The sequence below is a fragment of the Megalopta genalis genome, chromosome 11 (genome assembly GCF_051020955.1).
Source record: "Megalopta genalis isolate 19385.01 chromosome 11, iyMegGena1_principal, whole genome shotgun sequence".
In the NCBI taxonomy this organism is placed as follows: Eukaryota; Metazoa; Arthropoda; class Insecta; order Hymenoptera; family Halictidae; genus Megalopta; species Megalopta genalis.
The window spans coordinates 13,647,436-13,665,635 of record NC_135023.1 but is presented as its reverse complement, the minus strand read 5'-3'; the positions used below and the strand labels follow the sequence as shown (position 1 = coordinate 13,665,635).

Below are 18,200 nucleotides of genomic sequence, written 5' to 3'. Positions count from 1 at the left end.
GAGTAACGCCGGATTCCTCTTTCGCCCGGCCCCGGGACTGTGAAAAGGGGGCGAACAATGAAATAAGCAACTCGACGGTAAACCCGGAAACAGATCGTAAACTCGCTTGTAAAAGTTTCGCGGATACGCGGCATTAAAATTGCACCGGGTCTTTCGCCGTTCTTTTTTCCCTCCCCCCTCGCCTCTCTGTCTTGCGGGACCCCGTTGCCGAACTGCTTAATTAAATCCGCGAGTTTGCGAATCAAAACACGTTTACGGAAACGTCATTTACAGCGTTTTGTCGGGAGCGCGGCGTTTCCGCGGGTAGAACGATGGGAAAATTCGTTTTCGATCGGCTCGTAAACCGACGAGAGAAATATCGCGTGCATGCGTTTTTCCGCGCGCGCGTTGCACGCCGTGCGCACACAGTGTACACCGCGACGGGGAACGAAGAGCGAAAGAAAAAGCCCGACAAATAAATAACGCGGTGTACTTTTATACAGCCACGAGAAAGCCGAACGTAAAACTGTCAAACCCCTAAATAAAATCGGCCGTGCGTGCGCCCGCGCCGCTTCAAGAAACGTTGCGTCGGATTCGAGAGTCACGGAGCTCGGGGAAAATTCGGTGATTTGTTTCCTGGCGGACTCCGACGTGTGCTAAAGCAACGCCGTTCTACTATGTTTCGCATACTGCCGGGGTTCCCACACTCGATCAGCGGTTTTCTTTTTCCAACGCTGTTTAATTCGCGCTCCGTTAAACCATTATCATTTGTTCCGCAGCTGCTGCGATTATAACTTATTCGACGTTTATCAATTCGTGAAAGCGAACGAAAATTATCTAATTTACGTTGATGATAATATTTAATTCGTGATGTTTAATACAGAATTAGAAACACTAACACGAATCTCTCTCACGTAATTTTAACATCGCGTTTTTTCTAACTCAATTGCTGGACGTATTATATTCTGTATTCTAAAGGATATTTAGCCCAATTAATTAATAAATAGTAATAACGGTAATTATAGTTCTAATAATAACAATCTGTACCGTCAATCACAATAATAGCGTGCTATTCAAAAGTAATAAAAATGATCACACAGTCTTGAACTTTTTAACTGGTAAAAATAATCTTATTCTCTCACACTTTGACTAATAAAAATAATTTCGCACTTGCACACTTTATACTTGCATTTTCATTAATAGCTAAACATTGGTATCTACAATGTAATGTGATACATTTAATGTATCCCTTTCTATTCTAACAGATGCATCATAAATTTTCTAATTTAAAACTGCAGACAACGTTCATACAGCAAAAATAAAGAAACAGTGCTAACATATCTTCTTTAACTTATAAGACTATTTTTTATTTTCTATTCTGTCTGATCCTCTGTTCATTCTTTAAAACTCTGTTACATAGGAGAAAAATATTGCTAAATTCAATGTGCATCGATTCTACAGGCGTTAAAGGATGATACCAGCTCGGAAACATTATTTTCTGTGTAGGACTTTTTTCAATAGAAATATTTTTAACGAAACTCGCTGTTCTACAAGATCGCTTCAAAGATATTCAAAGCTACACGAACCGAGAGCACCCATATAAAATTCATTTGCGCGCATATGAAAAATTCAGACCATAGAGTGTGAAACATATTGTTACGCTCTGCACTTTTCCACACACACACACATATCCGGTTTATTGAAATTCTTTGAAGTCTATCATTTGGAATGTAACAAATGCAATACGTTCGAGTGGATTTCCGGTTCGCGAATATGCTGCAGTTATTTTTAGAATGTCTGTAATCAATCGAATATAAAGAGACGGGAACACTCGAATGTTGGAATACTATCCATATCGAATTCTTCGGTTGATATCGTTCGCCGAGCGAGAACATTAAATCTTGAAGAATTTCTCCAATTTCTTTCGGCCGTGAATTCGCCGCTTCTAGCCAATTCCATTAGCTGTGCAAACATTGCAAAAAAAAATGAAAGAGGAAAGATCTGGAATGCAGACCAGTTAAATAGTGGACCTCACTTTCGAAGATTCTACGACCGTTCCAATCCATCAGCATGGTTGCGCGGAGCACCTGTAATAAAGTCCTAAAGGTCAGCGCAGTCAATTTGGGAATTGAACCGAAAGGGAAGCGATCGGTTCACGGCAAATATGAATTTCCATTTACATCGTAAATAAGACTGCGAAGAAAATCACTTTTCTGCACGAGAATATTCATATTTACTCGGCCACTTAAATGTAGCCATAATATTATAATGAAACAAGAAGATATACTAGAAAATAGAAGGAAGTGTTCTCGGCACTATTTTATTGATTATGCAGTTTTTATTTTCTGTATTAATATATTATAAATATTACGAATTTCAGACTTTAGCCAAATCTGTTATTCCAATGCAAACACAAACTGTTCATTTTAAATAACACATCGTCAAACAATCGAATGTTGGGTATCCCGATGAATTCGTCTAATTTTTATCTAAATCAACGCGCGCAGTACAGTCATCGTCACAGAAATTTATTCGTCCGATTTCGTTGGAGCATGATCTCGTCGAAATCCGCAGTAACTGCAACCTTGATCAACGGAGATAACTAGTTCGTAGGTCGCCGGCCAGCCGAATCTGACCAGCGGCGCGTTCATTAGAAGAAGAAACATGAGTTTGATCAGGGAACGGGTGGATAAGAGGCACGGTCGGCCGAGCAAAATGCATCGAGAATGCAGCCGGGCTCTTTTCAGCGCATCAACAGTGCCACTTCAACTCGTATTTCTCTTCCCTTTCAGCGGCCGCTTTTCACGGGCAGCGATCGACTGCCGGGTAGAAGGTTGCCCACTCGTGGAAACGTATTTCTGATCGAAATGCTGCCTCTAATCAATGTCCATTAAGCCGCGGAGGGAATGGAAAAAAAAAATTCCGATCAAGCCGTGTCCCGTCGCGTCGGCTCGTCCACGACTAACGCCGCCGACTAACGCCGTCGGCCCCGCGGATTTCGTTTCGACGACGAGCCCCGCCGGATGGATTTTCTGATTTTTATTTCGACATGCGCCCCGACAGATTTCCCGCGTTGCGACGCGTCGCACTGCACGATATGTCAGCCGCACATTTCCCGATTGTCCGTAGGAACAATCGTTCCTTTTCCTTCCGCATTTAACGGCAGCTTCGACTGCGATCGAAATTGATTCGACAATTTCCGGCATGCGATACTTGCAAATATTTTACTCGATCCTCGGAATCGAAGTTTCCCCCCCCCTTCTTTTTCAATTTTGTAGGGTATTGTCGTGCCATTGTTGCACGTTCGTGTGTGCAACGTGGAATTCCCGTTACAAATATTCTGTGGAATTCAGCGAAAAAGAAACTGGATTGACAAATTTCTTAATTTCAAATTTTCTTAAACTCTTTTATCATTCGTCTATTTTTCTTTTCACGTCGTTTTTAATCGGAGGGTTGAACATCGAAGCAGCTTCGTATTTTCCATAAGCTTAATATTGCTCTCGAATTTTACGTAACAATGCGTATCGAGATGGTGCGTTCAATAGGAAAACATTTTAAAGCATATTCGCGATCGCGAAACATTGAAACCGCAACAAATGAAGTCTTCGCCATAGAATCGTCCGCGCAAGTTCGCGAAGTTCATTCGATGCGAGTAGTTGTTGAACACGAATAGCCGCCGCTAATTCGTACATAAATTCTCGTTAATTTGTAGACGATCGTACGTGAACTCGGAGCACAATGGAATTTCGGTCGGCCCATATTAATTAATAACTGTCTCGATGAATCTCGCATGACGTTGGCTTCGTTGAAACCGAGCCACTGTTAACAAATTCTTGTTTATTAATTCTTCCTCGAACGGGATTACATTTCTGTTTCCCGCGTAGAACGTTAAGCAAATCATCCTGGTAATTTCTATTCATTTGTTATCCGTGTCAAATAGCCTCATCACCTTTAATCTCTTCGCTCTAGACATGTGTATTATTCACTGCTACTACACTCAACGAGGTTTTTGGGATCAAGGCCTTTGTAAATGATCCTAATGTAATATGTGAAAATATAGGTAGGCAAATAATCAATAATCCAAAATAATAAATAATTAAAATAATAAAAATGCAATAAAATCTCTCAGAGATTGATTTACTCTTCTATATACATTCAAGGAAGCTCTGACTTAGCTATGTGTTTACATATTACATATAGAACTTAATAAGTATTGTAAGTACTAAACTTTAACATTACATCTTTTAAGAAAGGACAAAATATATGAGAATGCGAAAATATTAAGCTTAGCTAATAAAGTTTCAACACTAACTGAAAGATGCAGTTTAAGTTTACGAAATTGTTTATACGAAATCGTTTTCGCTTTAATAAATGTTAACTACGATTGACAGTAGACATTCAGAACACATTCGCATTGTGTCGATTATTTTCTGTCAAAACTGTAATGAAATTCTATTCATCTGTTATCAATATTTAATAAATCTTAGAACCTCACCTACTGCCGTAGATAGTCAGGAATAGCCTAACGCAGCTGTTGCGTACGACCATAAAAGCTAGCCGATAAAACAAGAGGCAGCATCGTATTTAACGCGATAAGTGGTCCGTCTACTAATTTAGCCAGCCAAACCACAGCCAAAACACCTGGGAAAGTTCCGTAAGAAGCGTTTCCTCGGCGAGGACGCGGCGACGTTAAGGTTTACGAGTCTCCCGGTTCGAATAATCAGAACGTTCTTCCCGGCGTGGGTAGCTCGGCACGGAAAGAGGTCAGACAACAGCTCGTAAACATGGTCGGCAACATTGCGAACGAAAGTGGCTGGGTGGTCCTCCGGCATCCGGTGAGACCGGGCAGACGTTGAAACTCCCTCATTACCTAAGCTCGTTTCGAATTCACTTTCCGCGCTTCCGCGGCATTAAAATCTTCCAGTGTCTTGAGCCCCTCTCGCTGCAACCTGGCCGTTCTGCTTGCTTTCAGTTGAAGGCGTTCTACGTGGATCTGCTGGTCCCCCTCGAGACGAACCTGGAGAAAGACACGAAGGTGGTCCAGGTAAGCTCCGAATCCGCGGCGAAACTATCAGCCGCCCAACGGGCCGATGAATAATGAAGTAATACGTTTCGCAGAGCGAACAGAAGAAGTTTCTCCAGCAGCACAAGACCAGGTCCGAAACGTACAGCAAGGCCGCCGCGACGATGAAGAAGCAGAGGAAAAAGTCGAGGGGCGCCAGCAAGAGTGGACTCGCCATGGACAAAGAGCTGAAGAACATGCAGATCCTCGAGGAAGAGAAGTCCAAGCTAGACGCCTTTTGTGAGCAGAGCTTGAAGAACGTGAGTATACGCCTAAATCGGGCGTCGCGCATCGTTCTACAGAAATGCGTTCATTATTTTACTGCGCGGAGCAATTCCATTCTGAGGATATTGATCCGATACATTCCCAAAACTTGTCCGTCGACGGTTATTTTTCGGCACTAAAAGTTATCGATTCTGCAATCTGAAATGTAGACGAAGTTCCTTCGTGCTGTACGGTGAATCGTTCTTATTAATATCCAAAATTGTGGTACTTCTGGGAAACGGGGGATTCCTGAGGTCATTTGAAGTAACTTTTTTCTTAGCGAAAATGCAATCCGCTGCTTCGTTTACGAGTTATTAGCGACAAACGACGACCAATGAGAGGCGAGCGCGGCTGGCGCAATGCGACCAAGCCAATGAGCGGACGAAGCCCAGTTCCCCTGAGTTCCCCAGATCGCCTCGCGCCAGCTGATCTCGCCTCTCATTGGTCACTGTTATTCGTTAATAACTCGTAAACGAAGCCGCGGATTGCATTTTCGTTAAGGAAAAAGTTACTTCAAATGACCTCGTGAACCCCTCATTTCTCGGATATACCATAATTTTGGAACACCCTGAATAAGTAACATAGACAATGATTAAATAAATAAACTGTTGTAATCTCTTCGAGAAGGTGTGATTGTTACAATATAAAATTATGTTGTAACGAGATGATTGTTCAATATTTAGTTTTATTACTATCATTTATTTACTTTCTTAACTTAACCTGATAGCCGTTTCTGACGAGTATACTCATCCAAAAACAAAATGTAGCCTTCAGGACGAATATACTCGTGAAAAACAGTTAACTGGTTAATAAGTTAAAAAGAATATAATTTTGTACTTTATTTTTCTCTTATGTTACACGAAGGCAGAATCCATAATGATGCACGTAGAGTAGTGGAGCCGGTTACAGTGGGGTGACCAATGGCTGTGCCTTCAGTTTATTTTCAAGTATAAATAACTTTCTTTTTTTTAAATAACCTAAATAAAGTACCCAGCTTCCGTTTTTCTGCTCTCATGAAAAATGTTTGAACGAAGGTCCGCCGGCCGTCCATCGGTCATTAATTTTGGCGTGAAAAAGGCAATGTCGTGGCTCGATGGTGATTGAATAATGAATCGGTCGGAAAAAGCAGGCTAACGACAATGCATGACTTGGATTCGAGGCCCTTAACCCTTTTTTTCCAGGCGATGACGCAGGAACGAAGGAGGTACGGCTTTGTTCTCGAGCGACAATGCTCCTTGGCGAAACATTATGCGAGTTTTCATGAGTTCACGTTAGCTGCTCTTCATCCCTCGGTTGATAAGTGGCGCGAGGTAGCTGCTACCAGGGAATACTTGCCCCAATCCGTGGAAGATATGTTCGCCTCCAGACTTAGGGTGAGCGATGCTGGGAGTATCTCATTGTTATCCCGTGTTTTCTTCCGAATTTATATGTAGCTTTGCGAAGTAGTAAATAGTGCTTACGTGGACGATTCTAAACGTGCAAGAGGAGCGACGAGACCCGGAGTTTCTGAAAGAAACAGTGTTCACTGTGATAAGCTCTGCGAGACTCGCGGAACATAGTGATCCACTGAAAGTGAACTTTCGCATTATTATTATGTACGTTCCTCGGAATGAAAGTTAATATTCATAATTAGGGATAATAATTTCTCGTTGGTGAGTTTTTCTAGTCTTAATCTTCAGTTTTTATAAATTCTGAATCTGTCTCAGCAGGTTCTAATCTGTTTATTAGACAATGAAAAATAAATCATGCGAACAATGAGTCTTGCAGAATACATCAGTGTGTCATTCTATTATAGACAATTGAATTTATAGCTATCATTTCTTTGAAACATTACCTTAGTGCTTGAATTTATTGGAACAGTATGCTTCGAATAATTAATTTAACTTTTTCAACAAATATTGTGAGTTCTTAAATATTGTTTTAATATGAAGCACTGTATAAATCACTTTTGAAGATACATTTTGATGTGTTACTATTCTGTAAACAAAAGTCAGGTGTAAACCAGTCAGATCGACTGGTTTCTGATTTTTTTCCATCACAGTTACCGAAATTAGAGAAACGAGGAATCTATTGATAAATTTCTTTACAGCAGCACACATTTTAATAGTAATTGTAAATCGAATCTTGACATTGTTGGTACTACAAGTATCATTGTAATTTCGATAATAATGAAGTGAATAAACTCTTATTTCGTCTGCAATGGAATACTATGGAATACTATGATTGCACTGACCGTTTCTTTCCTTATTGTTGTTTAGCAAGTTTCATTTTGGCCCGAGGACGAAGAAAATGGCGGCTCGGAGCTTACGATGAGCTCGCAATTGAGGAAGACTAGAAGCATGGACAGCTCTTGCTTGGAACTTCGACCTGGACCGCCTTCCGGAAACGTGTCGAGCACCACTTATCAAGGCCCATCATCGCACCTACCTACAGCTCTGTCTAGAGCAAGGTCGGAAGCCAACCTTCACGCTTCAACGTTATCTTTGGACCCGGGTAAGTCAGCATCCATCATAAAATTTTTCATCAAAAGTCCGGAGACGTCAGCCGTACACAAAGTTCCACGTCTCATATTGTTCTCAATCCACCAAAATTTTGACACGGCGGATTCTGCTTTATCCAGCTTCAGAATTTCAGACATGCATTATTAGAAAAGTTTCATTTTAAGCGGAACAAGTTTTGATTGAACGTTAATTTAATTCCACATATTGTAATTATTTTAATTTATAAGAATTATAGAATTTTAGGGAGCACAATTAAGAAAGCTTCATTCGTTAATTCAACACGCTACGACGTATCTAATTTCCATCAGGAGGTTAGATGTCACCGAATTTTATGAATTCACTATGACTGAAAATAACTTCGACATGCTATTGTTCCATACTGCATATACGCTGCATTACACGAAAGAGCCACCGTAGAACGAAAAAAGTGAATGAAATCTGCGCACGGTTTGTTCTATTTTACTGCGGGCGAAACGAGTAATAAAAGAGCATTATGCATTCAATTGTAGTTTTGGTAAATTCATTTAGAACAACGTAAATTCGCACGAAGCTCCGCAGGGAAGCATAGTTTTTTATTCGGCTGATTTTTATATCTCAGTAACGCGGTTCTCGACTATATTAAAAAGAAAACACACACACACACCGTTTCCTCCCCTGTACTAGTAATTAAACTTTATTAGAATTACAGTAAAATTTTACGGCCGGCCCATTAGTTTTGCAGCCCTAACCATTCTCTGGTATTTGTAACACGCGGCGGCGCACACGAAAATCCGATGGCGCAATTAAATTTTTGTGTCCGAGCGGACGACGCCTTGCGCGTCAGGTTTCACCATTGGAGTTATGAATGCGGAAACTGAGTTTCGCGCCGAAATGCAATCTGATACAATAAAAGCTAAACACGCGAGAGAAAAAGCGGATCCACCGGAGATACGGATCCCCCTTATTTTTCACGGTTCTCTGTCTCTAATTTTGCGGAGTACGATACACTCATTATGCTTTCCTCGTTATACCGTGCGCCGCGCTTTGGTCAAACTTTTTCACCCGGCCGTTCGTACACTTTCCTAAATGGGAATAAATGACGAATTCTCGGAGTTAAACGCTCCACAAATTTACACTGTACATTCATATCGGTTCGCGCTGAAATATCGTTTGCAGACAACTACGATGAATTTGTTTCTACAAATAACACTCGCTAAAATATTACTGTTCGTTCCTCACAAATTTTCGTTCATTCCATTCATCCTCGTCCATAGATCCCTTGTTACACGTTTTAGAAGAGATACAACCGTTAAAGCATGCTGGAATCGTGTTCAGGGATGTACGAACCGAATGGCAAAGCAGCTCTCTTACAATATCGTTCGAGGGATTAAATAACGATTTGTGGACGATCGTTGAACGAACGTGTACAACAGCGTAATAATTTAATACTCCGCATCATTTGCTTGATTACAAATTAATAGCTTACGCGAATTAGTCGATGACAGTCGCCTGAATCATCGCGCGGCGAATTCACTTTCGAGTTTGTTCAAAATTCCACGCGGCAACAACGCAGGTCGGTGTATTAAATTTCGCCTGGAAAAACGGCGAACCGGAATATGCAAAAAACCGACATTTCGTATTCTAAAATCTGAAATTTTCCAGCGCGTTTCGAGCGCGTTCGTCGGAGAAAATGCGTTATTTTTTTTTCTTTTCTCTGTCGGCGCGCAATCTGTGTTGTCGTTTGTCCGACGACGGCTTAGGCGCCAAAAAACCAAAAACTTGGAGTCGCGCTCGCATACGGAACGAGGCGTCGGCCTCGCAGGTACATACATGCTCGTCAGAGACAGAGAAACCGGGGGACACGACACACCGGGGTCGTTTTTATTGTAGCTAAACCGAATGGTCGAGTACGCTTCGAGCGAGTCGACATTGGGGTTGAACACGTAACAAACGTTTGCAACACGACCGGCTGGAGAAGTGCTCGCAAAACAGTTGGAGAGCGCCGAGAGAGTTCGCTGCGTCGAATATCGAATTCCACTTGTCGACCGCCCCCGCGCAGTCGAGAATTTTGCAATTTTTCCATTATCCCCGTAGCAACGAATCGCATTAATCGGGATCTCTATTGATCCGGCCCGCGCGACACTTGCAATTAACGGCTCGAGGATCTTCGCGACAAGTGAAGTCCCTCTAGCAGAAGTACGCTTTTTTCGTACAAAAGTTCGTACAAAAAGTTCTCAATTTCATGTAAATATTTACCGGAATTCTCTGTGCGCATTAAACTGTTTCGTATCTCGTTGAAAATCTCAGAGGACGATGTGAAAAGGGTTTCCCACTAAAAGCGCCAGAACTTTAAATTGTAATAAAATGAAGACTACAATAGATATATAATTTGGTGTTCATTGTTTTATTTGGAATTACATTCGATGGTATTAAACATGAGATACAATGCCAGTTAAATGATCGCTACGATGGCGTTTGCCGAACTGAATATGAGAGATCCAATTTTCGATGAATCTGGCCCATAAATCAAACCGCGCGCGCGCGCGCGCGCGTATCTCACTTATAATATGAATGATGTTTGCTGTAACCATTAACTACTATTGCCAGTATATGTGACCGTTAATAATTATATATAATTGCAAGATAAATTGTAAGATAAATTGTAGAAAAAGGGACACTTGCTTCTGTTCAATCGAATTGTTCAAGTTGGGCCCCTTCATTGTTGGACGTGCAAAGTAAGAACAATTGATTCCGTTTTTTATTTACCACTTTCATATCAATAATATAACATAGTAAACACTAGCATATAGTCTAAATCATAAACATATAAAAATCATATAAAGAAGATAATATATATCTAATCTGTGATCATTCAAAATTCTATCACTCTTATTGGAAGACCAGTTTTAGTGCAATGTAAAAGAATCTACTTGAACATGTGACATTGTTTAATTCTAGATTTATTTCGTTACTTTAACCCTTTTAGTGCCGGGCGAAAAAGAGGTGCTTATGCGAATATAACCGGCCGAATTTTACGATTTTACTAGGATTTAGAAAAAGGTTCATAAGAACCAAACGAAAAGCAATATTTACATAATTCAAAAAGCAGTGTATTAAGGACAAAATGGAGAATAAAACAGTGATGCTAATTTTTCTCTCGTAATGAAATTAGACTATTTATAACGTATTTATTTATTTATAACGCTACAAGGTGCGGGCCGATATATCGGCTCTGGCACTTTTCGCCAGTGCATCGAGGGCCGATATATCGGCCTCCGGCACTAAAAGGGTTAAGTTGTCGAAGTGACAAAGATTGGCCTGCCTATAAAATATTATTCGAGTAGAGAAAGTGCAACAGCATCGAGACGTGCGATATAAATATGAATCTAGAACTGTACATAAGAGACTCTCGGGCACCTGATCGGTTCGTATAACCGAGGTGCCGGTGCATTGTCGAACGGTCTCCCAGCAGACGTTCGTCGCAACTAAATCGTCCCGAAACTTTCGATGCAAAAGATTCGAATTCAGTGGAAGCGGTCGAGCGAAGTGAAAATTCAGAAGATTTTAAGAATTGTTGCCGCTCGTTCATTTCCCAAGGGGATGCTCGTCCCGGCTCGTCGCTTTAACGTTAACTTCCCGGTAAGATACACCGAAGTTTTTGTTACAATGCCGCGCGCGCGCTGTTCATTTTCCCGAACAAGCCTCCAAATAACGCAGAACTTTCCATTTCGCGAAGTTTGTTGAGGGGTCGTTTTTGCGCGCCGGCCAAGTGTATAAATTCGCCTGTAATAACGCGAGAGCAAAATAGATCGGCGGCCGATGCGGGGAAGAAATGAAAAGGACATAAAAGAGAGAAGAGAAGACAGAGAGAGAGAATGAGAGAGAGAGAGAGGAGGAGGAGAACGGGGAGAATGGAACGTAAACTCGGTAGAAATATTCAAGTAAGTGCGGCCCGTTCGAAACGCGCCGCGGTTTTTGGCCAAGAGCCATTCTTCTGGTCGAAACGCGGCGTGGTAAAACAGAAACACTGGTACGTGAACGGCAGAACCCGCGGCAGGTGCATACGAACTCGTGGAACCGGCGTGTGCCCGAGAAAATGGATATGCGGGACCTGGGATCAACGAAACAATTTGTGCGAAACGAACTGTTCGTACGTTTCGGGTCGTATCGTGCCACCGAGTCGCTGTTGTCTTGCTAACGTGTTCACGGGACATTCCATGTTCACCCGTTAACTTTGATTTCGTCGTCAACGACACTTCGGCTCCTTCGTTGCCTTCGCTATTGCTGAAACCAGGTGTTCGGGACGCAGTAATCCTTAACGCGTTAAGTGCTAATCCCACGATTTCATACTGCGATATTGTAATTTTATGTTCACGAGTATTCGCTGAAAACGACGAACGATCGTACCCATTTCAAGGCACTGCATAAGATTGTCTCGAACTGGTTCTTCCCGCGCGACCTTTAGAATTTTAGCCTCATTCTCTTGGTATAAGAACGAAGCTGCATTATTTCTTTAATTGTAGACAGATATAGGCAAAATTTCCAGTAACGTAACTGGATTGCGGATCTTTATCGCAATTATTTCTATCAACCAGAAGCTATTTTTCGCTATTTTCTGAATAATAATTTTGGCTAAATATATTTCACTAATTTCGCTGTATTATCTTTTGTAATTTTCACTGTTTCAAAATGACAACTTTATTGACTTTCTGAATTTTTAAGACATTTAAAGAATATAAAGTCTAAACATGACTATCGACAAAAGCTTTTACTTTCATCGAATGCACATTATTTTGGATTTTTAAACTATTTCAGTCTCGTTTCGTTATGTTTATTTACGAAATTCGAAAAGTAATATGCACACTTTACTGTGCAATTATTTTTCACCCTCTTCGCGTTGCAATGCACTCTCTCGTAAATAATTAAAATTCCTTCAATTAATTTCTGAAAATCCTACGACTCATTTCGGAAGCACGATTATCAATTAATCGAGCCTCGTCTGAAAATTTGAAAAATTGCAGAGATCGCCGGGATCCACGTTTCCACAGAGTTCTCTACATTTTCCAGTAGAATTTAACTTTCGGCAGCCGTGTTCGAGCATAAATAAAACGGCTGGTGCACGCACGAAATCCCGACGTTAAAATGATTCCTCTCAAAGGTCCTAATACTCCGCGCGGCACATTAGGGCACAAACGAGCCCAATTAATCGTATTCCTCCTCGTTTTCGCAGAGGTTCCGGATATCCCGCCGAGGCCGAGGTCCATGGCGCCTCCAGCATCACGCAACAGCGGCAGCGTGGGCGGGGGCGGCAGTGGCACTGGGGTGAGTTCCGGTGGTTGGGGCGATGCACCCCTCGCGAGGGCTGTCTATGCCTATTTGAGCTCCGGGGAAAATCAGCTGAGCTTCCTGGAGGATGATCTCATCGCATTAATGGGTGAGTGTTCGATGTCTGTACGTTTGCCTGTTTCGTCCCGTCGGTACGTACCCCACTTTCCTCTTAATACTGCAGCAATCCGGTGATTATAATTAGCAAATTACGATTACCGCCGGCTACTCGCGGAGGCAAATTTAACTGCACGGTTTTTTATGCAGACCCGGCTAAAAATATTTCGACCGTGAAACATAAATATATGGAAATGATATTTGTCCCGACCGTGACACGCGCTTCATTTGAAACAGTAATTAATTTCTGTATTATAAATACTCGCTGCAGTACCGAAATTGAAACAAATATTTTCTTTACTATACGTGAAACGAAACACTTGAATATTATTTCCATGCATTTGAGATACGTGTTGAAAACCGAGAAATGTTAAATGTACCAGTTACACTTATTAATTAATTAAGAGAAGTATAAGAAAAAGTTCACTTTTTAAAACAATATGTGTTCGTGCTTTTCCTATAAGTTTATATTTTCTCTCATAAATATCGATCGTAAGAAATAAAATTTCACATAATTCCTAGGAAAAAAAAATCGCTAAAAATCTCAACAAATATATGCTTGTTATTTTCATGAAACGATATAAAGTGGTCGCTTTTTTAGTGATCCGCGAGCCTTAGCATTAATGCTGCAAAACTGTAAGAGAAAGTGTCGTATAGGAAAAGTATCCCGGTTGCTCACAGAGGGGTCGAACAAAGAGAAGTTTCTCGTATCACGAGAACCCGATCTAACGACGTTCGACGAACAAACACCTAGCTTATGTTTCTGCCGGCATCAGGCATCGCTTATCGGGACTGCTCGAAAGAAATCAGTTCCCGGGGAATACTTCGTTATCCCGTGGAATACCGGAGTTCTTATCGAGCCGTTCCATTCGTTCAGCCGGCGAACAAACGCCATAAACGTAATATCTGTTTCACGGAAACTGCGTTATTAGGAGATCGTCAGAAGGGCTGGCAATTTGGGGAGAATCTGCGCACGCACAGCTCCGGATGGTTCCCACTGGCTTACACAGAAATTATTATCGACGATACTCTTGGGTAAGTTAACAGAGAGACAGGAAAGTCCGGGCCCTTCGGGGTGGCCGTTGCGGAACGATATCATAGCAGATCTTGTTACGGCGTTCGTTGCTAACAATTGCGCGGGTCGAATGCAATTACGTTAATCTAGAACGATAACGGGCCAACGGGATCGCGCATCGATGCAGCCATTGCCATTAAACCGTACTCGTCTTGGTGTTATTGTTGCATCTGCTCTCCTAAATCCTCTTATTCCGATGGCCGATTTACGGCCAGCCGATAGAAATTTCGCGTCCCGGCCACTTACAACGGTGATTTACCGTGTCGATTGTCCGGTCGAAATTACGCGCGCATAAAAATGTTAATACGCCGCTGAATCATTCATACGGCGTCCTTAGATGGAGCCGTTTTCTGAGGAACGACCGCACGGTGGCCTGGGAACGTCGTGGCCGAAACTGAATTTTGGTTTCGCATTTCGCAGAAAATTTTGTATGCGTTCGTTTTGACATTTTGTAACAAAACATTGGTCATTGTAGACAATTATGTCTAAGAAGACAGCACTCTAAATAGAAAATTCGGAAATTTAAAGTGATTTAATTATTTCTAGCATTGTGTAATCGATGTACAAGTTCTGCAATGTTTATAACAATTTCAACTTTGAGAACGGCTTTAGAAAATGTTGGAAATATGAAAGGTTAGACAATTATATTTTCCAACGAAATTTTAGCAGCATCCATTTTTCTATAAATTTCAATACAGAAATTTGGAAACATTTTTTGTTATGTAAAATTGAGGTCATCGCGATCTTATAAACATATATTATGACTATAATATAAACAAATATTTTGACTATATATTACCATAACTGGTGGTAATACGAATGCAATGACCTGCCATACTACAACCTTAAACCTTATAATAACGCTTGAATAGACACGATAAACTGGTTTCCAGCCCACTGTGCACTGTTTTATTTGCTACAACCTGTAATATTCACTATACCGAATGTTTCGCCACATGTTTCACCACTTCGATTTACTCGACTGTTATTACTAGACTGCGGATTTTTATGCGAAATAAAAAACTGTCATTATAAATTGTACGGTATAGAGGAACTGCATAGACATTTATTTCTTTCCTTAACAATTTTAGCTTGTTGACAGCAATGCAACGATCTTTTCAAATTATTTAAATGATCTTGCAGTTTTGCATTTGACCTACTTTATCATAAATATACAAAATCCGCACTCTAGTCATTAATCTGTAAAGTGAATTAACAGTCTGGCATATGTAAAATGCTCGCATCGTTTCAAGAGAAATAATGTCATTCGAAATGAAAATTTTCTAAAGAAATGAATTCGAGTTTATTATCTGAAGCACGCATTCATATATCAACGCTGGATTTATGGAATCCGTCGAATCGATGGGTTTCCATAGTTCAAGATTATCGAGATTATCAATGTAGAAAATTTATTCAGCGTTGTTACTCTTCTAAAGCAATGTAAAATAGCGATGTAAAAGAGCATCTACCGTTGAAGAGCAAAGTATACATAATGTGGGCCATGAATAAATCGATAATAAGGAACGAAGCAAGGATGAATAATGCATAAACAGGACACAAAGACATTAAGAAGGACTGTTAGTTTACTTCCGTTTCATCTCTGACGTTGAAAGTTGTCAAAGGTAGTTTCACGAAACCCTAAATCAGCCAATAGCAGGCAAGATTAACCTGCAGATGTTTTAACTTTTTTATTCATTCTATTTGAATCGAACATCGACGACACGCTTCGGCCGTAGGAATATTTCACTTTTGAACTAAAAACTTTTAATTTCAACGATTGCAAAAATTATTGGATTCCAGTTCCACTTGAACAATGTGGAACGTTGAAGGGAAGTTTCGTATATAGATAGGGATATATCTCTAGATGAAGGATTGCATCGAGCAATGTTTGCGAAACAATATTCGGACAAGCAATCTCTCCCCTTGACACTTGCAGCGATTCAGATTCAATCAATATCAATATGGTTATTGTTCCCCCCACGAAATCAATCGTACTGGTAATGCCCGAAGATCGCCAAGTCATGGAACAAACAATGGTCGTGCGTCGGAGCCACAGGCAGTTCCACCCTGCAAGCCTCCACCTTGTCGGCCGCCGGTGACACCGAGTAGCATGGATGAAGTGTCGAGTGGTTTCCACGGAGTGGGGAACAACATCGCCAACAACAGCAACAACAATAACAGCACCGGCACTCCGACTAACGTGCCGAACAGCAACAGTTCCCACAATCTGGCTACACCCACTGCACGCCAGTCGAAACCGGTGAGGATGGCCACGCATACTATCCGCTGAAAGCTTCTCTAATCCGCGCCCGAAAAGATTCGCGTGCTCAGATTGCAGCATCCTCTGTTTGTCTATTGATACCAGTGCCCAATAATTACGGCTGAAATGAAAGTAACTCGAACACTAAATAATGTTTTCGAGCTGTAATTTTTACTGCAATTTGTGTACACGATGTCGAAGCGAATTGGATACGGATTTCTTATTATTGAAACGATTGCGTGGCAATATAATAATAATAATATAATAATATAATAATATAACAATATAATAATATAATAATATAATAATATAATAATATAATAATATAATAATATAATAATATAATAATATAATAATATAATAATATAATAATATAATAATATAATAATATAATAATATAATAATATAATAATATAATAATATAATAATAATAATAATATAATAATATAATATAATTTGCACGTAACTCGAATCGAAAAGAAATGCTATGGAATGAAAATGCTACTTTATCTCGAATATTGCTGACAGTTGATTTTCGCCAGAATAGCCTCCATTAGGAGGAGAAGGTTCAATCTCCGCGAGACTGGCGCAATAAAAGCGCCCAACGCCGGCATTGCCGAAAACGTTGGAACATAAGCCTAATAAACGTTGCCGGTGTGTGGTCCTTAGATCCGTCCATCGGGCACGTTGCCCACCGTTTTGGCTGGTGGTCGCAGGATACAGCCACCTGCTCCGCCAGTTCCGCCGCCGCAGGTCGTCACGTCGCTTCACAGCAGCAACGACAGCGGGTTCTCGAACGAGCCACCGGCCCAGCCTGACATCGACTACAGCGACGACGAGGCGATGAGGTAAGCGATACGCACGCCATGCCATGACGTTTCATCGAAGGTACTTTGGAATCTCTCTAATTGAATCTCGACGGAGGAGATAGTTGACGATCGTTGGCAAAACCAGTAGAAACGCTTGTGCCTGTATGAATCATGGAACCCCCGCCCCTAGCCGAGCTTTGGTATCTTACTACATCCCCACACCCCCAATAATAATCGCAACCCTGGTTCTCGGTATCTAGAATTACAACGTAGAACCGTAGCTGGTATCTTTTGGACCTAACGAACGTTTCCATTAAACTCTTTTTTTTTTTAATTCTCATTATCTAAATTATTTGCATGCGGGTTGTTTATATAGCATTATAGCGATACATTGGTCGATTGATCTTGGATTGCTGATCGTTTGTCTTGCATGCTTTTGGAATTTAATGGATTACTGGGTGTGGTTGAATTATTATGGTGGCCATGAAAGCGTCGCTTTCGATAGTTCCCCGATGTTCGTGCTGTTCGTTTAGATAGGAAGAATGAATTAGGATGGATGAATGATGTTGGCAATTTTTACTTCTAAAAATATTTTCAGTTTATGAATATAATAAATGTCACTTGTTGTTGTGTAAATGTCACTTGTCGCATGAACGTTGGTAATAAAATATATATATTCAAGATATGTAATGATTAAGAACGATGCCAGAGAACAGATTAGAGATTCATTGATTCCCACGGTCGATTAAACTGTTTGTATGCACCTGACGAATTTAAAAAATAGATTGGAAAATTGAAAACGTTTTGTGGACACTGATGAAGAGTTTTA

The 18,200-nt window shown here is 40.9% G+C and overlaps 1 protein-coding gene across 1 annotated transcript in view; it reads left to right on the top strand.

Moving 5' to 3' along the window:
* IRSp53 (Insulin receptor substrate 53 kDa) overlaps nt 1-18,200 on the top strand; it is a 337,247-nt gene that overhangs the window by 303,202 nt on the left and 15,845 nt on the right. Inside the window, exons 6-13 of the mRNA XM_076525365.1 lie at nt 4,952-5,023; nt 5,098-5,301; nt 6,487-6,678; nt 7,564-7,798; nt 13,016-13,219; nt 14,160-14,262; nt 16,313-16,562; nt 17,232-17,410. Coding sequence (XP_076381480.1) covers nt 4,952-5,023; nt 5,098-5,301; nt 6,487-6,678; nt 7,564-7,798; nt 13,016-13,219; nt 14,160-14,262; nt 16,313-16,562; nt 17,232-17,410 — 1,439 coding nt within the window. The remainder of the gene's footprint in view (nt 1-4,951; nt 5,024-5,097; nt 5,302-6,486; nt 6,679-7,563; nt 7,799-13,015; nt 13,220-14,159; nt 14,263-16,312; nt 16,563-17,231; nt 17,411-18,200) is intronic.